Raw genomic sequence first — 27210 nt, forward strand, 5'->3', positions numbered from 1 at the left:
TCCAGATACCCATTGACAATATGACCAATGAGATGGAGCAGAGGGTTGAGCCTCATAATGATTACTTTAGTACACAATTTCTTTTGAACTTTGCTATCCTTGGCACACACAACATTACTGTGGAATCTTCAGTGAAGGACGCCAATGGTATCGTATGGAAGACGGGCCCCAGAACTACCATATTTGTCAAGTCCTTGGAAGACCCCTATTCCCAGCAAATTCGCCTGCAACAGCAGCAAGCCCAGCAACCATTACAACAGCAGCAGCAACGAAATGCCTACTCACGGTTTTAACCACGTGACGAGTGCACTACAGACTTTACGGCCATTGATTAAATTGGCAAAAGTACTTTGCATTTTCATATGGATTAAGATATGAAAGTTATAATGTGGAGGCCATTTACTCCTTGGTTTCTGTAATATAATATTCTAAAAATATATAGGGTTTTTTTTTTTTCCCCCCTTACAGATTTCTCATTTGAGAAAAATTGGGTTCCTTAACCAAAAGATTATTTTCCTTGTTCCTTTGACCAGGTCCCTTATCCCATATTTAACATTTTCATTGTTTTATTATTCTTTTTAGTGTGGTTGAGCCTTTTCTTTTCCTTTTAAGTCACATATTGGGATCATTGAATTAGTAAATTTGACTGCTCCTCTACCAAAATATGTCACTTAGCTGCCTGTGATTCTGAGCTACGCCTTGGGGAGTTCTGGCCAGTACTGACCCGTGGTGGTAAAAACTGAGTCCTCCCATTGATAGACTTGGAAGTGTCTCCTGAACCATCAGCCTTCTGGAAAATGAGAGCAGGCAGATGAACAGCGTGGACACATATATTATTTCAACTCCTTATCTGTCTGTTCTGTGCTAAAGCAAACTTAATTTATTGTTTTAGTATTTAATTGAACCAAAGTGCAACTAAAAGTGACATAGACATATTGGAGATTAATAATTAGTTTTTTTCTAATATGTGTGTGATTGTGTAGACTTTTTACATTGTTCTAAGAGTGAAAAAATCACTCACATTTAATATCTTCATGTTTGAAGGTAGGAGGGCAGATCTTTGGTTTAGTTTCTTCTTGGCATGTTATGTAATGCTAGACTTGATTGTCTAGAAAGAACAGTCTCTTTAACACAATCTCAATTATTTGGGATCCTCAGGGAAGAGAAATTTCCTGGTTAGCCAGAAAACCCTTTTTTTTTCTATTTCATTACTGGTTAAAAAGACATTATAAAATCTAACAGTGATATACTTTCTTGTCTTAACACAGTATACTAGATATAATTTACCTGTTCTTTCTGGATTTGGGATCATTCAGTTCTTTGGGATCATGATTTCTGAACAGTGGGGATCACAGCATCGCAGATATTGATGGTAAGGGCAGTTGGGTTCGGAGTAGCTCCTAAGATGAAGCAGGCACATTCCTTGGAAATTTCTTTTTTAAATAAATATCTCAGTTTCTTTGCTTGTGTTTTGCCTTTTCTCTTTGAAAGTTGACATTGGCTCAGAGGAGGGGTTGAGTTTAAAGGCAAAAACAAAGTGTGTTTTTTTTTTTTTCCTTATCATCTGGCTTTTACGGGTGAGAAGTGATTGACAACTCAGGTCCCTTTAAGATCATGAGCTATATTTGTAGCACAACACATTTCACTCCCAACAGCCAGAACATTGTCATAAAACCTGTAAGTCTACAGTGGCTACCGTAGATTATATCTGTAAGTGGCCCAGTTGTACCCATAATGCACACAATGTAATGTAATGGATTTAGCCCCTGTCACCAACATTAAAAGTATGATGGGATGCATTGAGAGTCAGAAAGTCTGGTGAGGTGGCTTAGATTGCCTAACAGCAGCACTCCAGGAGGTTATGGTCTTTCCATTTTTGACCCAAGAACACAAAGACCTTTCAGCCTCATGGGCTATGCGTTTTATTGGCTTGGCTGGAGCTAGTCCATTATCCTGTGGTAGGCAGTCTAAAGTCCTCGTTCTATGAGCAATTTAATTTTTAATTGTAATTGGGATTTAAATAGAGTGAGTCATGTTTTTTCCTTAATGACATACCAAGACCTAGAGCCATTGATTTCCACCTTCTATTGAAGAATGCTCAACTTTTTTCAAACCCATTACAGTTACAAAACATTTTTCAGTATGTACCTTTTCCCAGTGCATTTCTCTCCTGCGCAGTCAAGTTCGTTGTGCAATTCGCCCTCTTTGCTTATTATTTAGGTCTGGTAAAAGATTGAAACTTGATGAAATATGTTTGGGCATTATCTTCCTTATAGATCATGTCTACAGGTGTAGCTTTTGTTTAGTGACACCTGACTAAAAAATAGTTTTTATTGTTGTTTCCAGATAATTTTTTTAGTAAAATTATGAAGGTGAGATAATATCAAATGAATCAGAACAATCAGGAAAATGAGCCTCTTACCCAATCAGCATCCTCAAGAGTCAAGATGAGTTCAAGAAAAACAGATTGTATGCAGAGAAGAAATAATTTATAGTTCATCTTTTGGTTTCCTTGGGAGATTTTATTTGTGGATTTTAAAAATATATATTTTTATCGACTTCAGAGAGTAGGGGTGAGGGAGAGAAACATTGATGATGAGAGAGAATCATTGATCATCTGCCTCCTGCACACCCCACACTGGGGATCGAGCCCACATCCTGGGCATGTGCCTTGATGGGGAATCGAACTGTGACCTCCTGTTCATAGGTCAATGCTCAACCACTGAGCCACACCAGCTGTGCTTATTTGTGGATATTGATGAAGCTTATTTGTGGCTATTAATAAAAAATATTTAAGATGGAGGACAAGAACAAATATAAGAGGACTAGGACTGAATTAGACTGAGGAATTTTGAGAAGATATTAATGCCTAGTTCTGTTTCCCAACTCCATGGAAGGTGAAAGTAGGCTGTGTGGCCTCAAGAGTCCCATCCCACCATTGGAAATAGTGAAGCTAATGATGCTTTTTGTTTATGTGTCATTTCGCCTTGAGATGAGCGAAGTGATGGTAAACTGTTAACACTTGTACCCCCCACCTTGCTTTCCCTTCCCCACCTCCACCCACCAGCAAAGGCAGGCAGCATGTGCTCAGGAGGGCCAGCCCTGAAGTTCTCCCCACCTGGCAGAAGATGTAGCTGAAATGCCTACTGAATAATGCAAGTAGGGGAGACAGCCTCTCCTGGGGTGAGCCACACCATGCCAGGCCCTGAGCTGGCAGTGGGAAGTACAAATGAAATGGACAGAGCCCTCAACTGATAGTAAAAGACCTCTGTCTTCAGAGAATGTGAAGAGGGCTTTATCAAAGCTGTTAACAGCAAAAGAAGAGATGCCATCTCTGAAATTCCAGTAGTGTCTCCCCTTGTACATAAAACTGGCCATCATTTAGCATTTTCTCCTTTTGCTGCTCTTGGAAGGCAAGTGCTCCTTCCTACTCAGAGAGCCTCCTCCTGATCTAATCAGAGACAAATGGGTACCTACCACTTTGGAAGCCAGAGATGAACAGAAAGAGCATTTGGAAAAAAGATTCAGCCCTAACGTATAAAATCAACGTTTAGCCTCGAGGATACAGGAGATGACACACATAAAAGAAGTAAATAATGTCTTGTGTTGCAGAAGCTACTGCTGCTTCCGGCCAGGTGGTTGGATGACATGAACCCATCAATGTCCCATTTCAAGTTACCAGGGCATTAGGGAGAAATGGCTGTAATCACAGAATCACTTATGCAACATCAGATCTGTCCTACTTAATGTTGCTGTGTCCCCTAGGATGCTCCCGAGCATATTAGCCGTGGCTAGAACGGTCTCAGCGTATCTGGAACCTCCTGGAGGGCCCTTGACACAGCAGAGGCCTATGAGTCAGCCCTAAGCACTCCCGCCCCCCGCCCCTCTCCCACGTGGCTGACTGGGAGTCGCTGATGAGAAGCATTTTTCCTTGGCCCTGAGCGCTGGAAGGAACTCCACTGGGACCACAGGGCACTATAGCTCAGTCAGCTTTTGTCTGTGCAGGAGTTTGGGAACTGGGGCATATTTCCCCAGATCTATGACCACAGCCCAGCCAACAAGGACACAAACAATTTTGAAAACAGGTGACCTTTTATTTACTCACCACGTGTTTATCGAGCACGGACAGGGTGCCAGGAACTGGGGATGCCATGGTGGGCCAGCTCCTTGGGTTCACGGCGATGCCACTGCTGGTGTTTGCACAGACCATGGGCAGAAAGGCTAGGACCATGCTGGGCGGGCCTGAGCTCCCTTGGTGGTGGGTCATTTCCTCCTGGGAAAGGGGAGAGGAATGAGATTGCTCAGGTCTGTCCAGGTCCTGCCGTTTCCTGCGTGGCCCTTTGGAAAAGCTATCAGCTTGAGCGTTTGCCCCTTCCGTAGCTAATCATCTTCACCGTTCACTAAGTCTTCTCTTTTTCCCTTATATCCAACCTATAAAGCCCTTCCGGCGATCTTAACTAACACCCTGCTTCAATTCTTTGTGTTTGAGGGAGGCGGCAAACTCCCCAAAACCTTGCTCCCAGGGAAATGGTACTAATCAGAATGCAGTCTCCTCTGACCCCAACGGCTTCCTATTGAAAAGCATACCTGTCCCTCCAGACCCGGCAGAAACACACTCACCCCGATTCCTCCCGCCAGACCTGACCCGTGTCAACCCAGTCTTAGGCATGATCCACTGCCTGGCCCTTGGGGTAGCCGTGAACGTGGACAAACGGTGGCTACAGGTACCATGTCCTGGGAATGGGAACGAGCAGCGCCCTGCACCGTTCCAGCCTCCACGTCAGCCCCCTCTCACAACATTTTTGTGAGCCTTGGCCTCTTCCTCTGTGAAACGAGGCTAACAACTGCCCTATTGTGACGATTCAGCGTAATAGCACTCGCGCAGAGCCTGCTGCTTGGTGGGGGCCCACCCAGTATTGCCTCTGCAGTTAGGTTGCAGATCATCTCTGCTTTAAAGCACATGTGTCAAACACAAGGCCCGCGGGCCAAATCTAGCCCGCCAGGCCTTGCAATGTGGCCCGCACCGCGCTGTCATCACTGCACTCCGCTGTCAGTTTATGACATTGTCAGTTTATGACTGTTCAGTAAACCATTCGGCCCGCGATTTAGGCTGGATTTTAGATTTTGGCCCCTTCTCTGATTGAGTTCGACACCCCTACTAAAGGAAAGTGATGTTCCAGGTCATTTGAGAACCTAAAGGGACTAACATTTCTTTAGACTCAAGAGAAATGTATTCTTTTCCCTTGGAAGGAGGGCATGTATAGCGTGAGCTTCCCTGTCAGCAGTCCTGCCTGCCCATCCCTCCACACCCTGAGTCTCTCCCAGCCCAATATCAGGATTCCTTCCGGCCTATATCATATTCAGCCTTGAGCCCTAAGGGAGGAGGGAGGGGACAGGGCGGGGGTGAGGGGACTGGGAGGGGGGAGTGTACAAAAGAAGAGTCACCAGTTCAGTGAGTCAACCCAGGCTTCTCTGTCATTCTTTCTGAGTTATTTAGCAACTGCAAAGTAAATGGGTTTGCATCCAAAGTTAGTTCTTGCCATGAAATCTATTGGACACAAGCCCCATGATTCCGCGGACGCTGTCTACCTGACTGAGCAGAACTATTTTCCTACTGAAAGGTTTTAGAGAGTTTGCTATCTCCCCCAAACAGAGCATGAAGACAAAAATTGCAGTAAGAACGTTAGGTTGGGCCTAAGTAAGAACTTCGCGAACTGTGAAAATAATTAAATACTGAAGGAAGGTGGTGCTTGGACTGTGTGAGCTATTCTGTCCAACCGCAGGGAGCCGATGGCTTTGCCAACAGCCTCTCTGATCCCTTGGCCCCATTCCATCGGCAGGACTTGTGCCGGGCAGACGCACTGCCAAGGGCTGTGCCTGGGAAATGGGGTGTAGCCCTGCTCCCTACCCACCACGTGTCCTCCAGACAGAGAGCTCAGGCAGCTCGGCTGCAGATATAAATAACCCCCTCGTGACTGTCTGTCCTTAGAGTAAATGCCTCTGGCCACTGGGGAAGAAGTGGAGGGAGGGAGAGAGGGAGGAAAGGCCCCAGGAGGGAGAGCCCCCAGGGCTGGACAGCTGAGAAAAGAGCGGCGGTTGAAGAGGTTATGTTTTCTCTCACCTCCGAAGTGTGTCTCTATGTGTTTATGGGACACGTGTCTAGGCGGAGAGAGGAGCTGGCCTGCTTTTTGAGGAAGGGGGGCTGTCCGTGGCGGTGTTTCTTCCCTTCTGTTCCCACTACCGTCATCCTAGTTCCCAATCTCATACTGTCTTCCTGGACCATCACTTCCGCTTCCCGTTTTCCTGGCTGCCAGTCCCTGTTTCCTCTGAGTGATCCTTACTTCCCACTGCTTCCCAGCCCACTCATCTCGGCCAGTGGAAACCCCATTCCCATTGGGTTCCCAATGCATTCCAGATTCTTCAATCTCTCTCCCCTTTTATTTCTTTTCCTCCCCCTCCCCCTTTATTTTTCCTTTTTTTTCTTTTTTTTTTTCTTCCCAATTCACTTTGAGGGGCACAGCCACCCAAAGCAATGGGATCTGCTTGCTGTCGTGTTTAAACTGTGACATACAGCAGTTCTTGGTTGGGTCTTTCATTTAAGACCCTCCACAATGTGACTCCAGCCTAGCACTACCTCTCGCCACCCCTCTGCTAACTTCCTGGGCATCCCATGAGTTCTGTTTGCACATCCTTACCGTCATGGCTTTGTTCTTATTTTCCCTCCACCTGCCTACTCCTCTCCTTCACCGAAAACCCTGCCCAGCCCTCCACATCCTGAGTCCCTCCCGGCCCAATATCAGGATTCCTCCCGGCCTATATCATTTTCAGTCCTGCGTGAAGCAGTCAGGCTGCACGGCCCTCCCTGTCAGCATGAAGGTGGACACATGGTGCTCCCACGTGCTACTGATGAGAACAAACAGCTCCCTCCACGGTCTGCCACCTGCCCCCCATCAGCCTCATTATTCTCTGGCCTCCTGCCCTGGTTCGCATCGCTGCAGGGGACAGTCCTGGCTGATCTGCCTGCTGACCCGATGTTCACTTTGGAGACAAGAGATGTAAAGCAAGCTTCCATGCAGTGGAGCTCAACCCACTGGTGTCATGAGGCGCAGTGGGGGTCCAGGGTGCGGCTCAGGCTCTGATCTGAGGTCTGAGACAGAAGGGAGTAGACCAGTGCTGAGAGCTTGCAAGAAAGTAAAAAAAAAAAAAAGGACCATTCATCTGTCTCTTCCTTAGCATCATCTACACCAAGCATGTCAAACTCGCAGCCCACATGCCTCATGCATTTGGCCTGTGTTAGCCTTTGAGTTTGACAAGCTTCATCTACGCTGTCCTCCAGCAATAGCCTTCTCCTGGTCAGAATTTAGAATATGCTGTTGCTTTGAGTGGTGTGAGCTCTTCCCTACTTATCCTTCTTCCCTTTCTCTCTCTCTGCCTTTCTTTTTCATGGTGCAATTGCACCCGTATGGGTAAGGCCCTGCAGGGGGCAGAGTCCCTACTCTCAGGAAACTCTGGCCAGCGATTGCCACAATGTGAGGGTGATCAGTGTTTGTCTATAGTGCCAAGGGTGAGCAGAAATACCTAAATTACACTGGGGTCAGACCTGAGGGTGGCACCACATTATTATCCTCATTGAGGAGGTTTATAAAGTGCTGCCCCAAGACCCTGGGGGAGGTGGGGTGGGCAACAAAAAATACGAAGGAAAAGAAAGGCAAGGAGAGGAAGCCAGGGGTGGCTGCTCCAATCCAGCCCAGCTCCAGAGCCCGCTGCCACGCAGACTCACGGAGCTCAAACCCAGGCTCTTCTCGCTTCTGTGTGGGTCGTCATCTGTTAGACTGCTGGCCAGCTCACGTTTCCCTTTGTACCCCCACCTCCAACTGCTTTCAGCTACAGCTCCTACTCCTCAAGCTTTGGACCACAGGGCCTCCCTCTGGGGGCTGGACCTGCAACAGGTAACCTCGGGAGCCAGCCAAGGCCATGTTTTTGCTAGATGGGCGGTAAAGGAAAACAGGCCTGCTAATTCACTTAAAGGTTCCTTTAAAATGCAGTGAAATGTTCATTTCTGTGCTTCTCTTTGGGGCACTCCCCAACAACACATGATCTTTCCTAATCAGAGGCATCCACAATGCCACGAGAAATACAAAGGCAGAAAAAAACAAGCTCAATCTGTTCCACATCCAAAATAAAGATATTGAGAATTAAGAGGGACAGATTTTTGGCTATGAAAATGGAACAGGGGAAGAGCCAACAATGGGATAACAATGGCCACCTTAGACATGTTGACATCCTTTTGTCCTCTGATGTCCAGTGCATTGCACACCTCCAGGCCTCTGCACACACTTGGCAGTCCGCATGCAATGCTCTCCCCCCCCCGCCAGTAGCAGGCTCCTTCCACCTCTGAAAACTTGCCCAGATCAAAGTCCCCCTCTCCAAGGAGCTCTCCTGAAAGCCCCACAGAGCTGGGTCTCACCTAACCTTCTGGTCTGCTCTCTGTTCAAGCTCTCAGCTTCTTACAACTCCTCGCTTCCCTATCTGTCTCTTCTTCCCGTTAGGGGGAGTTCATCTTTGCGCATAGTAGGCAGTCCATCAGGATTGATTACTTAATGCAGAATTCAGTTGCAAGTCACCTAGCCTGACTTATTTTTTTTAAATATATTTTATTGATTTTTTTTTTTTTTTTTTTTTTACAGAGAGGAAGGGAGAGAGCTAGAAACATCGATGAGAGAGATACATCGATCAGCTGCATCCTGCACACCCCTCACTGGGGATGTGCCCGCAACCAAGGTACATGCCCTTGACCGGAATCGAACCTGGGACTTTTCAGTCTGCAGGCCAATGCTCTATCCACTGAGCCAAATGGTTTCGGCCTAGCCTGACTTATTGATACAGGTTCTCGTCCTAGAAACCTAGGCACGGAGCACTGATGATAAACGCAAGAGCTATTGCTCAGCCGGTGCTGGGAATTTCCAGTCCTCAGTCCTCAACCCAATAGCTCAACTGCGTAGGTATGTCAAGGGTCCAGCACTCCCCGCCATGCACTCGGGCAGCCTAACAAGACTGCAGCCACCACTGGGGTCCGCTCCTAGACAGTGGTGTCTGCCAGGAGGGGAGGGGTCAGACCTGAGCTTGGCTCCTAGTGACCAAGGTGAAGCTTTGTCATCTCTGTCCCTAGGCTTCTGTTTCCACGCCTGTCATGTGCTCATGGGTCCTAATTAGAGAGCTCTTAGAGATTCCTGAAAGGAGCACCATTGTGCAGCGGCACAAAGGGCATTATGTCACAGCCGTAGAAGAGCACAGCAAACAATGTAAACTAGGAATAATAAGGGCACTTATTCCCAGAAGCACATTGATTGAAACCACAAACGCTCCTTGGAACAGGGCTGAGAATTGTAAAAGCCCGAGCAGTCAGCGGCCCCTGTGGGAGAGGAGCCCACGCCAGGCCATTGCCGGAGAGTTCCTTTCCTCCTTGTTGGCAGGCCACGTCCGTCCCTCAGGTGTTCTCACTTCGGCGGAATTTCCCTGCCCCAATGAGCCCAGCCTGGCTGCTGGGGTCCGGGGAGCAGACGCCGTTACTTCTGCCTCCTTGTGTAAGAAGCAACGAATTGGCCTCAGCGCAGCTCAGCTCACTTTTTATTCTCTGTGGGGCGAAGACAGGTGTCCAGATAATAGAAACATCATCACCCCTTTTGCTTCTAAAATCTGAACTATCCTCTGGGTCACACACCTCGGCCCAGCCATCACTGCCTCTGGGTCAGCAACTTTGGAAAATCACAAGGCTCAGCGTGTCTGTGAAAAATAGTCGCCTTGGCAAACAGTCATCCTGGAGCGGAAAACTATGTTTAAGTAAGCATGGCTCTGACAGCTGAAAGGGCAGAACCTGTAAAAAAAAAAAAAAAAAAAAAAAAAAAGAAAGAAAGAAAGAAAGAAAAAGAAAAAGAATGGTGGCTCTGATTGCATAAAAATTTAAAAGCCCTAGCTGGTTTGGCTCAGTGGATAGAAGGTCAGCCTGTGGACTAAAGAGTCCCAGGTGTGATTCCAGTCAAGGGTACATGCCCAGGTTGTAGGCTTGATCCCCAGTAGGGGGCCTGCAGGAGGCAGCCCATCAATGAGTCTCTCTCATCACTGATGTTTCTCTCTCTCCCCCCCTCTCTCTTTCTCTCTCTCTCTCTCTCTCTCTCTCTCTCTCTCTCTCCTTTCCTCTCTGAAATCAATAAAAATATATTTCCAAAATTATTTTTGAAGTTTCAAATGACAAAAATCATCACAAATCAAACTCAAGATAAAAAAAAGACATTATGCTAAGCATTATATTAAGTAAAATAAGATAAAGGCAAATACTGTATGATCTCACTTATATATGGAATATGGGGAGGGGGGAATAGATGCAGAGAGTACATTGGTGGTTGCCAGAGGTGGGTGAAATTAGTGAAGAGGATCAAAAGGTACAAACTTCCACTTATAAAAGAAATAAGTCCTGGGTATATAATGTGGCTATAGTTTATAATACTGTATTATATATTTGAAAGTTGTAAGAAGTAGATCTTAGAAGTTCTAACCACAAGGGGGGAAAAACACCTGTAACCCGGTGACAAATGTTAACCGGACATTGTGGTGAACATTTCACATTATATACAAATATCGAATTGTGTTGCATACCCAAAACTAATATGTTCTATGTCAATTATATCTCCATTTAAGAATTGAGGGAATGTATTTATAACAAGTACTATCCTTAATATATAAAGGTTTCTTCAAGTCCTTAAGGAAAATACCAGGAAAAAAAAATAGAAAAATGAATTGAGGATACAGAGAATCCATGAAAGAAAAAAACTACAAATGGCCATTGAACAGCTTTTAAAAAATGTAATAGTGAAAGAAATGTAAGGAAAGAAATGCAAATTTAAACAATGAGACTTACATTTTACCTATTGGATTGTCAGAGATTTTTATTTTTAGTGGTAAGTGGTGATTTCACATTTGGAATTGCCTAGTAACTCTAACAATAATCATATGCTGTGACCCTGAGATTCCATCCCTAATTTCTCCTAAAGAAAGCTTTGCATTTGGGCCTAAGAAGACACATTTGAGAATGTTTATAACTTCCTTGTTTGTAATAGCAAACGTTGGAAGGAACCCAAATATCCATCGATAGACAAGTAGATAGCCCTGGCCTGTGTGGCTCAGTTGGCTGGGTAGCATCCAGGGCACTGAAAGGCGGCCAGTTTGATTCCCAGCCAGGGCACATGCTTGGGTTTCGGGCTCGATCACTGGTAGGGACTCTGCAGGAAGCAGCTAATCGATGTTTTGCTCTCACATTGATGTTTCTCTTTCTTTCCTTCTCCCTTCCTTTTTTAAAAAGATCAATAAAATATAAACAGAATAGATCTATAAATTGTAATGTAGTCATGTAATACCATAAAGCATTAACAAGTAGTTATAGCTACACGCATAAAAAAAAAAAAGTCATTCTGATTCCATTTACATAAATGTTATGATGCTCAAAGTCTGAACATCGTTATTGGAAGGGGGCCAAGGAGGGCTTCCAGAGTACTAACAATATCGTGTGTCTTGATCTAGGGCTGTGTTCATTCTGAGAAAATTCGTCAAGCTAAAATAAACACGTGTGATAAATGCACTTTTTGGTATGTACAATGTTAATTGATGGACAAACCGGTTTTAAAATCAAGTCATAAAAGAGTATCTATGAAGTACAATTTCATTTATATTTTAAAAAAAAGCATGCAAATCTACGTAGTGTGTTGTTGAGGGATACAAGCATATGTGGTAAAACTAAGAAGAAGCAAGGGACTGGTGGAGACAGTTCAGGAAGTTGGATTCTTCTGAGGAAGGCAAAGTGAGATTGGAGAGTGGGAGCCTCTGGGGAATCGTGACCATCCAGCTCTTAAGCCAGGTGGTAGATTCAGAGATCTTATTAGTCTGTATGCCCTTCACATGTTAGATATATGATTTTAATATTCAACAGAAACAAATTTAAAATTTTTAAAGAATGCTCACTGATCCCCCCCCAAACCTACACAGTAAAAAAAAAAAATCCACATATAACTTGATTCCCCAAAAACTTAAGTACAGTCATTCCTCCCTCCCTGAAACCTTGAAACATGAATAGAAACACACACACACACACACACACACACACACACACACACCCCAAAGTACAGGCCATTTACATCGTAAACAGTATTTGGTATAGCAAATACAGGTTTAAAAAAAAAAATTTTTTTTAAGCTCTCTGGGTCCATTTCCTTCTTTCCTTGATCCAGCTGCTTTCTGAGATTATTCTGGCAGGAAAGGTGTTTTAGTGTTCAAGAGCTTCAGCTGCACCCACATGACCATCTCTGTCAACATTCCACAGCTGTTTACCAGGGCAAGTCCCTGGGAGGGCAGCAACGGGGGACTCTGGCTGAGGGACACCTGACTGGGAGCCCAGGGGTGTTTTCCACAACCCTGAGCCCTCTGAGCCTCTGGGACTGCCTTGACTCTACACCTTTCCTCATCCCACCAAGACCATCACCCAGTGCTTTATGGATGTGTTTATATGGCCGACACAGTAAACTGACAAACCCTTCACCCATAAACAGTCACCAAAGGACTACGAATGTTTCCCAGCATCACGCTATCTCCTCCACACTCGCTCACCAGTTTCCGTTCAGGTTTCTACCCACAGCTCATTCTCGGCTCTTCCCTAAGCCTCTCAAGTCTTTATGTGCAACAAACCGGCTCTAAAGCTCAGAACATCAGCCAAGGCACTGGAGAGAGCCTGCTCCAGGATGTCTGTGGCTGGCAGGCCCTGCAATGACCCTCCACACCCTTGCCTAACTGCACCTTAAAACACAACTCCCTATGAGGCCCCAGAAGGGGCAGAGACCTGGGGTTGGGAACACGAGGAAGGGAGGAAAGCTGAGGGTAGACAAAGGGCACGTGCTAGATGCCCAATCCCAGTAGCTGCTTGCTTTATTCTTTGTAATAAATTATTCTTCCTCTTGCATGTCCAAGCTCTTCCAGTCCTTACCTGGCTATACTCTACTATTCATGTCTCAGGTCAAACAGGATCTTTTTTTAAAATTCAGGATGGCCCGAACCGGTTTGGCTCAGTGGACAGAGCATTGGACTGTGGACTCAATGGTCCCAGGTTCGATTCTGGTCAAGGGCATGTACCTTGGTTGCAGGCACATACCCAACAGGGAGTGTGTAGGAGGCAGCTGATTGATGTTTCTCTCTTATCGATGTTTCTTACTATCTATCTCTCTCCCTTCCTCTCTGTAAAAAATCAATAATATATTTTTTTAAATAAATAAATAGATAAACAAACAAACAAACAAAAATTCAGGATGTCTGATTCTATATATAGAAATTTCAACTCTTGGAATCCCAACAAGAGGCCTGACTCACCATCCCCAGCCTCTGCCTATAATGATGGGCCAGCAGTATAGGGCCCCAGGGCCCCAGCGGAGGGAAGAGTCACACAAAGTCAGAGGGGTTGGAGGGAGGTAAACAAGGGTCAGCTTCCCAAATTAGGCGTAACTGCGAAGGTTGCTTCCAGGCCTGACATACCACATTTTTTAAAACCTTTCTCTGTTTATTTCATTGACCCAGATAGACGAGCTAAAACCTAGAGGCCAGCTGACTCAACCATGGCCACACATTGAGCAATGACTGGCTGGGATTGATAGCTCTGGCCTTTGATCCACTATCTCAGAGCTGGAAGAGACCTTGAGTCCATCCCAGTGGAAATTTCAAGCCCACGAATGCAGCGTTCAATCTATATTGATTTTCAAACTTTCCTTGTAAATTTCCAACTCAAATCATTTTTAGTATGTTTATTCATTTTTAAAAATATTTATCTGGCATCTACTGTAGGCAATACTGCAGGCCCATTAAGTTCTTTATGAGGACATTTATTTTTTTAATCTAATGACATTTCCTTCTTGGAAATCAGGAGTGGGAAGCTCTGAGCAGGGCATCCCAGCATTCACCAGTCTGTGTTAAACCTCCAGGCTGCCTGCCAGACGTAGTCATGTGATTGGAATGAGTAGGAAATAGTGTGCAAGTGAATCAGGCAGAGGTCAGAGAGAAGAACAGCAGGAGATAGGACAGCCAATAGCACAATGGTAAGGTGAGTAGGAATAGGATCATTCTTCCGATGAACACATGGAGAAGATATGAAAAGATGAAGGAGATGTAATGGCCAGAGAGGAGGAGAAATCTAGAGCGAGGAGGACTGGGTGTGGACACGAAGCACAGAGAGGAAGCAGGAAGCTTCTTTGTCAGGGTGCACCCAATACCGCTGGTATTAGTAAGAGTTACAGAGTGTGGGAGCATACCACTATGAGCGTTATGGAATAAGGAATTGATTGTAAGAATTAGATCTTACACAATCGTGGGAGGAGCAGGAGGAGTATCTACCTGAACATCCGAGTGGAGCAGCTGACGGATCACAGAAGAGTCACTAACAAACCCTGGGGCAGGTGCACAAAGTGGAGCTGCAAACAAATATACTGTCAAATTACAGCAGGTAGGGTAGGGAGATCTCGGGGAGATAATATCAATAGATCAACCGAAGGACTTGTATACATGCATATAAGTACAACCAATGGACACAAAACTCTAGGGAGGAAGGGTATGTATGGGGGGGGGGGGGCAATGTTAAAATATGTACACAGATAATAATTTAATAAATAAAAAAGAAAAGAAAAGAAAAAGAAAAACAAACAAACAAACAAACAAACAAAAAACAACAAAGTGGAGCTGCAGAAAGCAAGGCAGCTGGCTGCTGGCACGGGGCTCACTTAGCATCTTTGAAGGATGTTGAGTCTGTAGCAAAGTGTCTGATGGTGGGCCTGGAGTCCCCATTGGTTAAAAGGGCTAACAGTACGAGCAGGGAAGAGTGAGAACACGCAGGAGCCTGCCTACATATTTGTGTTCCTCCCCATTCCAGCTTCACCAGCAGTGGCCTTCAGAGCATGATGGCTGCCACGTCACTGCTGCCTCCTCCATCTCATACAACTTCAGTTTTGGCCAACTCTAACCAAAGTCATACGGGGAAGGGGCTGCTGGGAAATACAGTAACCAAGGCGACCATCGAACAATCCAACACTGATCAAGGAAAGATGGGAAGACACTCAGTTCTTACACACACATAGAGCCCCACTTTTTAAATATATATATATTTTGCCGAAACCGGTTTGGCTCAGCGGTAGAGCGTCGGCCTGCGGACTGAAAGGTCCCGGGTTCGATTCCGGTCAGGGGCATGTACGTTGGTTGCGGGCACATCCCCAGTGGGGGGGGTGCAAGAGGCAGCTGGTTGATGTTTCTCTCTCATCGACGTTTCTAGCTCTCTCTCTCTCCCTTCCTCTCTGTAAAAAATCAATAAAACATATTTTTTAAAAATAAAATAAAATAAAAATATATATATTTTATTGATTTTTTACAGAGAGGAAGGGAGAGGGATGGAGAATTAGAAACATCGATGAGAAAGAAACATCTATCAGCTGCCTCCTACACACCCCCTACTGGGGATGTGCCCACAACCAAGGTACATGCCCTTGACTGGAATCGAACCCGGGATCCTTCAGTCCACAGGCCAACGCTCTAACCACTGAGCAAAACCAGTTAGGGCAAACCTCACGTTTTTGAAGTTTCAAAAGCATATATGGGAGAGAGGAAAGCTTGTTAGAGTGTTTCTGTTCATCAAGACCCTGGATTGGAAGTGACAGAAATCCTAAAACAAACTAGCTGATGTAAAATAAATAAATAAATAAATAAATAAATAAATAAATAAATAAATAAATAAATAAATGAGGCTTTTGCGAAAAATCTCAGAGTAGCCCAAGGAATCAAAAGAATAGCTGTGGGCAATGCCAGGACAGTCCTTTGGAACTCGACACCATCAAACAGACTCTTTCCATGTTGCCTTCTCGACCTCTCATCACCTTGTCTCAATGGTGGCCTCATCTTCCCAGGCTTCTCATGTGGCAGCTCCATGTCACAGTTCTATAGCAACTTCACCAGAAAGGATAGTTTCCCCACCAGCTTTATGGAGAAAAAAAATTCTGATTTCTCCTTTATTTAATTAATTAATTTATTTATTTTTAAATTGCTCCTTGGATGAATCCCAGACCAATTGCTATTGCTAGGTGAGTAGGATGTTATGGTTAAAAGTAGGATGCTATGGTCCACCCCTGTGGCCCCAGAGGAATAGGCCAGGGTAAGGAGCCCAGAACCACATGGAGAAAGAAAGAAAGGAGCAGTTCCTCCAAGGAAGGCAATTCTGTTCCCCAAAGAGGGGAAAGAGGTGCTAGGCAGACACAAGTAGCAGCTGTCTACCTTGGTGTGTCAGGGTCTGAATGGAATACTTCTCACATTCACGCTTCTCCTTCTGAAGCATTTTCTTTAGTGATATGGCCACTACAGCAAGTGTCAGATCACACTTAATGCATATTCCAAAGAGAACCGTTACATGGGGGCGGGGGGGGGGGGAATACTATGTAAAGAGTGATCTGGTAATAAGCATCTCAGAGACACAGATAGAGTGAGCAACTTGCTTAAGACCACTCAATTATTTGAAACCAGAGGGCTAGAACTCTAACAGAATATCCCAGGGACTGTATGGACAGTCTGGTGTATAGATCACCCTGTGGACATTTGGGTTTGGGCTCTGAATCTATTTTCCAGGGCTTTATCAGCTTGTTTTTCCTGGACCTGTTTTTCTAAGGCCAGAGTGATTACTCAGAAGCCAAAGATTAATAGACATTACTTAGAATCTGACTTCAGCATGTAGGGAGGTGGAGATGATTCATGGTGTGTGTGTGTGTGTGTGTGTGTGTGTGTGTGTGTGTGTGTACTGGGAGGTAAAAGAAATGTCACTGAAGTATTACAGATCTTTTCTAGGGGAAGGAAAGGGGCCTCAGATTAGGAGTTTGCGTGCTCTGAAAAAGGTAGGCAATTTTATTGCTCTTTAGGTTTGATGCTTGGCTATCCACGGTAAATAGAGTTTAAAATGTGCACATACTCTAAGACTTCTTTTTCATTAGCCTGTTAACCAGGGAGTTCCCTTTTTAATTATGCAACCTGTAATGGGCGCGTACTCTTTCACTAGGACGTGTCAGTACGTCACGCCCGGAGGACGTAATTTCATATTATTATTATTTTTTTAATTTATACTTAATTAAAATAAATGATATATATATTTTTCATTTATTTATATATAAAGCACAAAGGAAAATACAAAATTACAAAAAAATAGAAAAGAATACCAACAAAAAAAAATGGAAACATCGAATTAAAAAATTATAAATTTTACAAACAATTATAAAGATTACAAAAAATATATGCCGTCCCTCTCAGGGCGCAACATATATTTCCAGGACGTATTCATACGTCTTACCCGTTCCTGATATTATTTACGTTTGACGTATTTATAGGTCCCGCTCAGTTAACAGGTTAACAGTGTAATTTATTTCTTCTTATCTCATCAGTGTTTTCCACTGTGCACCATATCGCCTGCGGAGCTTTTAAAAAATTCCCGGACACCAGGTCCCACCTCCAAGCCTTCCTTCTCCCCTACCCCTTATCTCCCCCAACCCCAATTTTAAGCTCCATGAATGATGTCAGTGCACCGGCCAAGATGGAAAATAACTCCTCAGTCTGCCCATGCTCTCCATTGTTCAGAGAGATTTTGTGTGCTCTAGCTTGCCTGACCCCCCCACAACTGTGGGAGGAAGGCCACTTGTAAGTGGTAAAACTGTGTGGACGGGAACCTGGCTCTTTGTTCCTCATCCATCAAAAAGGGAACTAGGGCTTGCTTGGTCTTGCCCTCTGTGGAGGGGTGGCAAGTAAAAGAGGCCTGACTAAGAAGAATAGGTCCACTTCTCTATGTCATGGATCCAAGTAATACTCTCAGGTAGTACCCAGCAATGAGCACCTCCCATAGGCAGAACTCTTCCTAAAACGTACCGTCCATGTACTCTGTCTTTGCCTGATGTCCTGCCTTGGCAATTTCTGTTGTGTGACCTTTGAAACACTGCTTGACCTCATTGTTGTTGTTTTTTGTTTGTTTGTCCTCTGCACCATGAGAAAGTTGGGCTTGAGTTTCATTTATTTTTTATTTTTCAATATATTTAAATTTATTTTTTTAGAGAGAGAGGGAGGGAGAGGGATAAAGAGATAGAAACGTTGATCAGAGGCCTCCTGCACACCTCTTACTGGGGACTGAGTTTGCAACCTGGGCATATGTTTTGATGGGGAATTAAACCAGGGACCTGTTGGTTCATGGGTCAATGCTTAGGCACTGAGCTACCCCAGCTGGGTTCCTTTTATTCTTATGTCAGATTAAGCATGTCAAACTCGCGGCCCACAGGCCACATGCGGCTCACAATGAATATTTTTGTGGCCCAGCTAATATAATGGTATGTAACAAATGCTTTAATAAACATTTTATAACTTAATTTTTACAATATCCTGTTATACATATTTATTAATTACAAACTACAACATTCCCTAATGACTGATTACTCTAATCGTGTTGCATTCATTTCCCTTATGGGCCTTGTGCTCAGGCACACATTTCTCTCCACTAGTACTAGCAGCGAATATTTCAGCAGCCCATTGCCACGTCCTTAGTCTTGGACTGACTTGTTTGGTGTTCTCGCTTTCAGAGAACAAAAAAAAAATGGGTTTATCTGCATACGCTTATTAATTGATGTAGTTATACAGTGTCTGGTAAGTTAATGTTCAAGAAAAAATATTAATTTTTATTAAAATGTTCTATTATTTTATATTAACGATTACTCATTTATTTCAACCCTTTGTATTCAGCATTGTTCTATCAAAATAAACCTACATTTCTATGACAGTCAAAGCTTTTTTGTGTGTGGCCCACATAAACTTAAACCTTGTTTATTTGGCCTTTGAGTTTGACATGCTTGTGCTAGATTACTATATGATTCAATGAAGAGCCCTTGGCCATGATGTGATTGCAAAAGAGCTGAAAAAAGCTTTCTGTTTTCTCAGTGTTTGTTGTTGCCTTGTCCTTGTTCATTGGACAAAGCCTTTCCTGTTGTAATCTGGTATCAGACAAAGCTTAAAATGTGACGATTCCTGGAAAAGTGCGTTATGATTCAGTCTCCCTCAAGTAAGAATGAAAGTGGTGGGCAGGAAGGGATGGGGAAGTGTGCAGAACAGAAAGCAGAGAGATCATGCAGAAGAGTGCCTGCAGGATCAGGGGTTGATGAAAGAAAGGAGTGGCAGTGGCAAATGTGGTTAATTTATTCCGGTTCCGCCTGAGGGGGGTAGGTCCTAGACAGATTATTGGATGAAAACTTGCACTCTGATCCCTTATTTCTGCCTTAGCCCTTCTGGAAGGCCTTAAGATCCTTTCCTCCAGATTTTTCACTACCCTGAGCCAAGTAACAATGAAATAGACACCAGAGTCCTGAGTGAATGAGACATTTATGTTGGCCCTTGCCAAGCCTGGCTACAAGAGCTGGAAGGAGGAGCCCAGAAGTGAATACAAAGAGAGACACAAACCCGTAAGAATAGTGTCAGGAAGGTTACGGCTCCTACGGAGAGGGGCCTTTCCAACTATGACAAGGGCAATAAGAAGGCTCATTGGGTTAAGTTCAGAGCAAAAAGATGGTTTAGTCCCACAGCCTCATCACAGTCTTAACAAATGATAAAGTGACAGAGGAGACATTCAGCTCCCAAGTGCTGGCTCTCTTTTCACAATCGAGGCCATGGGCAAGTCTCTGAATCTCCAGGCTAAGCTCAAGGCCTGGCATGTAGCTTGTTTAGTGAATGAAGAATGAATGGAAGGCGCAGGAGGAGAATGCTTTTCAAGCTGTACAGAGAGCCCAGGATGGCTGAAAAGGTCCTAAAAAGGGAGTCTGTGATTATGGATTCATATCAGGAGCAAAAGCTAATAATTATAATCAGTTTGTTAAGAAAGAGACTGAGAGGGAAGTTGTGTGCAGGAAGTTTGCTGAGCAGTGCCCTTGGGATCCACACCTGTGGTCCAGCGAAGGGAAATGGGCAGAGAGATTCATTGAATTGTGATGCAGGTGCAATAGAGGTCTCAGGCCAATCCCATAGGATGGTTCTTCAGAGTTGGCTCACCTTGAGGCTAGGGGGCTGGGTCTTTATACTTCATCAACCAGGCACTGGGCTCTATCCTTGTAGGGAGAGGCGGCCGATCAGTGATTCTCTCTCATCATTGACGTTTCTATCTCTCTCCCTTCCTCTTTGAAAACAATAAAAAATATTAAAGGGAAAAAAAGAGAAGAGGCTTAGAAAGGATGTGATAGAGCAAACTGACCCTTATTCCATGTGTGAGGAAAGCTGCCATGGGGAAGAGGCATTAGTTCTGGCTCTTCAGAATTAGGAGCATTTAATGGAAATGACAGAGAAGCAGATTTGCGATTCTTTTTCATTTTTTAAATTTATTTTTATTGATTTTGGAGAGGAAGGTAGAGGAAGAGAGAGATAGATACATCAATGGTGAGAGAGAATCATTGGTTGGCTGCCTCCTGCACAACTCCAACAGGGGACCGAGCCCACAACCTGGACATGTGCCCCGACCAGGAATTGAACTGTGACCTCCGGGTTCATAGGTCAGTGCTCAACCACTGGCTCACATTGGCCCGGCCAGATTTGTGATTCTGCATACAAAGGAGAATCCTCTAAACCAGTGTTTCCCAAACTTTTGACATATGTGTACCCCTTCTATAATTTTCGTAACGCTGAGTACCCCTCGAACTCAAGAGAACGTAGAATTAGGTTCAGCTAAGCACGGTGCAGTGCATATCTCCACCAAACTCTGGTGCAATGTGTACCCCCACCAAACTCTTCCCGTACCCCTGGGGGTACACGTACTACACTTTGGGAAACACTGCTTGAATTGTAAAAGAAAAAAGCTGGAGGGAGCTTCCTAGGAATATAGCAAGTTTCCTATTCAGGTGGAGACTAGATGCCTATGTCTCAGGGCAGGAATCCAGACCCAAGGATGGGGGTTGGGGTGGGTGGAGGAGGTGACTGATCTAGACATCCTACCCGGATCCTTCCAAACATCAGGGTGAATGTAGGTGGCTGTTAGAGTGGAAAACACGATCATTTATTTATAGGAAGCTTAAACCTTATCATGTTAAAAGGCAGTAGCCCGAGATAAATGAGTTCTTGAGATTCCTTTTATGAGTCTATAAAAGGACATTGCCCTTGCTGTGGAAACATGATGAGTCAACAAATATTATCAAGTGAACACTAGATAGATGGCAGTGTCCTGGATATTAAGATGTGGTCTTTCAGCCCACGGGTTTAAAGTTTAATAAAGAAGAAAGATGAACAATCACTGTATAAACTTAACACTCCTAATATAGTCATGATAGATGAGTACCTGTGGGTGGCAAAGGCCCAATGAGTAAATGATTGATTTTTAATAGGGAAGCAAGCCTGGGGCAGTGGGAGCTTTACATTGTAATTAAGAGACGAGAGGTGAGAGGGAAGGTAAAGCAATGACTATTGTCTTCAGGGATCAGGGTTCAGAGATGTGAAGAACCATGGTTGACCACCTTTGGGAGGCTTACCTGATTCACAAGAACTGTAGTAACTGCCTCTGGTCCACCCTACTCTCCTGTCCTCTGTTGATCCAGAGCCTCCCCAGGCATCTGGAACTGTGTCCAAAGAGAGATGGGCTGGGAGCTCTAAGATGGAAACAAGGACCCCACGGGAAGCCATATGCTGGTAGGCTGAGACAGAGAGGGACGGGGAGACAGAGGAACAGAGAAAGCAGGTGGAGATAAGCAGAGACTGGGGGAGCTTCCAGGTGGTTCCTGGTAAGTAGCCACCCACTTCCCTAGCTCTGGTCCTTCTTGGGACCTGGATCACTTCCTGCCCTCTGGTCAAGAACAGCCCCCCTTGCTGAAACCGGTTTGGCTCAGTGGATAGAGTGTCAGCCTGTGGACTGAGAGGTCCCGGGTTCGATTTCGGTCAGGGGCATGTGCATTGGTTGCGGGCACATCCTCATTGGGGGGTGTGCAGGAGGCAGCTGGTCGATGTTCCTCTCTCATTGATATTTCTAGCTCTCTATCCCTCTTCCTTCCTCTCTGTAAAAAATTAATAAAATATATATTTTTTAAAAAGAACAGCCCCTAAATCTTTATGTTAAACGGACCCTTTTCACTTATACTAGTTTACGTGTCTATTACTTGCAACCTAGGTTCCACTCAGGTTTGTCTACCTCCAGAGTCCATTCATGGGACCTCCTGGCTCCTTTCTGTCTGCTCCAGAGTGGCAAGTTAGGGTAACATTTCCTAAAAGAAGGGTTGGTGGGACCACTTGATCTTTGCTTCATCAGGGTGGTTCCTGTGCTGATTGGACATCACCAGTCTGATAACCAGCTGCCTGGATGGGGAACCACAGGCCAGTGGTTCCCATAATCACATTCTCCCTAGAATGTACACCTTTCCTTTAAAAGGTGCTGCTTCCCAGGTTTTAAAAGCATGCCACAGAAACAGTTGCTTTAGAGCTTGGGTTTCTAAGATTATACAGCCCCTTAGACACTATGCTTGCTCTTTACACCCTGCTGCTCCCTCGCTCATCCGAGCTGTCACCCTTGCCCTCCTTGAAAACCTCCTCCTGGCCTCTCTGGCCACTCATTCTCACCTGGTTGGCATCTGCCTGACCCTTATACCAATGTCCCCAACAGCTCTGATGACATACTGGTGCTTTCATGTACCCAGCTGCCTGCCTCCCACTTCTAACTGTAATGGCCGCAGATGTGTCCTGTTTGTTTTTGTGTCTCTCGCCCTTTTCACAGTGGATGGCACATACCGGTAGTTCTAGTGAGCGAATGAATGAACGATAATTAAACACGTTTCTTTCCTGGATTCATTTCGTTCACTGTCTCTTCACTCTGACAGACGATGCTATGTTTTACTTCATTAATCATGTTTCTTCTGTGATGATTTTCTCTTCTCGGTTTCCCCTTGTCTACCTGAAGAACTGTAACACAAAGCCCTTACTCCTGCTAACCTTCTCACACCTGGCACAATTCTTTCCAAACAATATATGTCAATGTGTGGGAGTGTGTGTGGGAGTGTGTGTGTGTGTGTGTGTGTGTGTGTGTGTGTGTGTAGTTGTTGTTTTACAGAGCTCAACATCATAATCCTATACTTGTTTTTTCACAGATAATTTCTAAGATGGCAATTTCTTTACTGTCTTGCCCTTTTCTCTCCTCTCCGTGTGGCTGGCCATCTCTTGACAGTGGGCATAGAGCAACATAGGACTTTAGATTCAACACGAGTGGCCTCTGGCTTAGGCAACCCAGACAGGGATTTACTCAAACATTCAGAAATAGAGGCATCTGTTTAATTGATCTGGTTGAACTTGGGGAAATCTTTCTGAACAGATGCCTGAACAGAACAAACAAGAACCTGAGTGGCCACTGGGAGGTCACCACTGTCCCTGCCAGTCAGGTGGCAGAAGCACAGGGAGCAATGGGTGAACTCCTAGCCTTGCCCTCTCCCCCTTCCCCACTTGACCATGCACATCGTACCTTTGCCCCCAGCTGCTGCTGTTCTTACCCGCTGTGTTCCTTTCCACTACAGGGCAGGGCTAGTGGAATTGGACCAGACAGTCAACGGGGCTAGAGACGAGAGGCCTTGAGCAGAGCGGCTCTCTGGGTGTTAAACTGGCCGTCACTGCCTCGTGGTGTTCAGGTGACCATTCCCCACTGGGTCACCTGGGATGTTACCTCGGTGCTGTTCTTCGAGTCTGGTCTCTCTGGGCAGCAGCAGCTCCCTCTGCTCTCCTGGACCACATCACGTCCTTTTAGGTGAGCCAGGACAGCCCCCGGAGAGGAATAAATATGTTGAAAGTAATGAAAACTGATACTGAAGTGCCAACTTTATGCCAGGAATTATGCTAGATCTCTCCTTCCTTCCTTCCTTTCTTCCTTCCTTCCTTCCTTCCTTCATTCCTTCCTTCTTCTTACTTTCAATGAAAGAGCATATCTATGAAATTTTAGATATCTTAAATTAGAGCCCTGTATGATTGATTTCCTTTTACTAGGTTAGCTCACTAGAAATTGTTTAAAATCTCAATGCCCCACTGTTTCAGCCAGATACTTATGAAATTGCTTGTTTGTTTGTTTGTTTTTTTCATATAATATACATGAGAAGAGGATTTGCTCTTGTATTTCTGGCCTCATATGTAGCTCTGACTTTTATGGCCAATATCCAGTCTCTCATTCTGTTCTCAGAGCTGCAAAGTAACTTGAAGACTCCAGACTGAAAAAATTTGGAGTCCTATTGTTGTGACGAATGACCCAGGAGAACAGCAGCCAGCATCCAGAGGAATCAGGAAAGTAAACCTTTATTACACAGTGCTGCTAGTCCACAGGACTCTGATTCAAACCCTGAACTGCCAATGTAAGGTTTTGAGATATATATATATATATATATATATATATATATATATATATATATATATATCAATCAAACATTTTCTCAGTTTATGAGACAATTACATTGTCAAAGAAACAATTAGCCTGGATTAAAAAAAAAATAAAAGGATCTAAGACATAAGGCAATGCTTAGACACCAACATCTACACCAGCAAGAAGCCAGCTATGAAATTTGCACAGCTCTGAAGAGAGCTTAAACTTCAAATGTAGTGAGAGAGGGAAATAGATGAAGGAGAACCTTTTAGAAGGCAAAGCCGTTAGCCATGAAGGTCTATGGACATACCTCTTCCATACTCTTTCACTTCCTGCCAACTTGGACTAACCATGTTGTTGCGTGTAGCCATAGGTCATTCATTTTCATTATCCAAGAGAATCCCAGTGTAAAAAGAATATACCAAAAGTATGTAGCCATTCTATCATCTATAGTCATTTAGGCTGTTTCTGTCTTTTTGATGTTATGTTATAAACATTTTTTCACATATTTGTTGGTGCCCATGTGGACAGATTTCTCTGAGGTGCAACTGGTGGGCCATCAGGTACTCAGTAATGCCAAACTCAAAATACTTTTATCAATTATACTCCTCCTATAATGTATTTCTGTTCCCTTTGTTTTATTTTTATTTTTTATTATTATTATGGATTTGTTGCAGTGACATTGCTTCACAGCACCATACAGGTTTCAAGTGTACAACTCAACAAAACATCATCTGCACACTGCATCAGGTGCCTATCACCCCAAGCAAAGTCTCTTTCCATCTCCATTCTCCCTCCCCCCACTTTCCCACCTCCACCTCCCCTGGCTATCAGCACACTGTTATCTCTCTCTCTCTCTCTCTCTCTCTCTCTTTCTCTCTCTCTCTCTCTCTCTCCATATATATATATATATATATATATATATATATATATATATATATATATAATTTGTTGTTGTTTAACCCTTTTACCTTCTTTCATCTAGCCTCACAAATCCCCTCTCCTCTGATGCATCTGTTCCATGTATCCATGCTTCTGTTTTTATTTTTTTCATTAGATTCCACATGTAAGTGAGATCATAATGGTATGTGTCTTTCCCTGACTGGCTTATTTCACTTAGCATAATAATCTCCAGGTCCATCCATGCTGTCACAAAAGGTAAGGTTTTTCTTCTTTTTTACAGCCTAGTAAGAGTCCATTGTGCAAATGTACCAGAGCTTTTTTTTTTTTTTTAACCACTCATCTATTATAACCTTGTCTACATTACTTATTTTCAGATATTTTAATTTTGCCAATCTTGTAGATGTATAAATAGTGTCTTGTTAGAGTTTTAATTAATATTTCCCAATTATTAATGAGGCTGAATATCTTTTCATATGGTTCATTGGCCATTTGGATTTTCCCTTTTGTGCCTATTCAAAAGTTTTGGATAGAGCTAATGTGTCTCCTTCATATTAATTTTTAGTAATTCTTTTATGTAACTATTAGTAATTTACATAATGATGCAAATATTTTCTCCCACATTGTGGGCTTATCTTTTTCTTCTCTAATTGGTCTTTGAATGAATAGAAATACCAAATTTTAATGTTTAGCTTAATTTTTTTTTATTCTTCAATCTGTAATCCTCCCTTTCCCTTTCTATAATTCACATTCAAAATCTCTGAGAAATGATCCAGTTAGTAGGACTTTCACCATCAGTACCAACTCTGGCCTTATATGCTGTCCCTAAGATAGGTGAGTGCCATTTAAAACAAACGATGGAGACAAGAGGAAATTAGACAAAGGATAAGATATTCATTCAAGTCAAGAAATATTACTCAGTGACAATAAGCTCTTAATAATCCATATCCAGAAATGAAGAAAATAAACAGAAAACTTCTTAGATTATTTATCATTCTATAGTATGGACTTTGCACCTTAAGTACTTGGTGATTAGGTATTTAATAACAGTCACCCAAATGTGTTCTGTAGACAGATTTTTATTGATTAGATTATGGGGATTCCAAAGTTATCACCAGGAAATAATTACTTTAAACTTCTTGCCTGGCTGGCACGGCTCAGTGGTTGAGCATCAACCTATGAACCAAAAGGTCAAGGTTCTATTCCCCATCAAAGCACATACTCAGGTTTCGGGCTCCATGCCTGAGGCAGGAGGCAGCTGGAGGCAGCTGATCAATGATTCTCACTCATCATTGATGTTTCTATCTTTCTCTTCCTCTCCCTTCCTCTCTGAAATCAATAAAAATATAAATTCACGAAAGTGTGTTGGAACGTTAAGTACAATTGCGATCCAAAATGTGGCAGTCCAAAATCTAGAAAAAGGCGAGTCTATGAGTTCAGATTTGCCAGGCAGTGAGACTGGATGGACCGGAATGTTCCTGTCAATTCAGGAAGCTCTGTTTCCATTTTAAAAGTTAATCTATTCCTCTGAGAAGCTCAAATAAGGAGGGAAGCTGGTGGGGACTCATGAGGAGAAAATTGCTCCAGAGAACCAGGAGGGAACCATCCTAGAATCATGGGCTCACTCAACCCAACATGCAGTCATTGAATGCCTGCCATGTGGCTGATACCGTGGAGACAAAGTTGAAGATGGAGTCCCTCTAATCAATTAGGACTCTTCATGTTGCAAGTTACAGAGAACAAGGCTCCCATTTAATAAGCAATTTATTTTTATTTCTTTTTTTGGCTCATGTCACTGGAAGTTCAGAGGTAGGGCAGGCTTCAGGGTTGGAATAATTCAGTGGTTCCTGGGTCATCTCTTCTGTGTA

At 43.9% G+C, this 27210-nt stretch overlaps 2 protein-coding genes across 2 annotated transcripts in view; both read left to right on the forward strand.

Annotated features, from left to right (window-relative positions):
- Positions 1 to 1222, forward strand: part of INTS7 (integrator complex subunit 7) — a 40802-nt gene extending 39580 nt beyond the window's left edge. Inside the window, exon 20 of the mRNA XM_084866461.1 lies at positions 6 to 1222. Coding sequence (XP_084722587.1) covers positions 6 to 293 — 288 coding nt within the window. The 3' untranslated portion in view covers positions 294 to 1222. The remainder of the gene's footprint in view (positions 1 to 5) is intronic.
- The window catches only part of LPGAT1 (lysophosphatidylglycerol acyltransferase 1), a 246955-nt gene that overhangs the window by 128239 nt on the left and 91506 nt on the right, over positions 1 to 27210 (forward strand). The gene's annotated exons all lie outside the window — the stretch shown is intronic.

The sequence above is a fragment of the Pipistrellus hanaki genome (genome assembly GCF_964339955.1).
Source record: "Pipistrellus hanaki genome assembly, chromosome: 18".
In the NCBI taxonomy this organism is placed as follows: domain Eukaryota; kingdom Metazoa; phylum Chordata; class Mammalia; order Chiroptera; family Vespertilionidae; genus Pipistrellus; species Pipistrellus hanaki.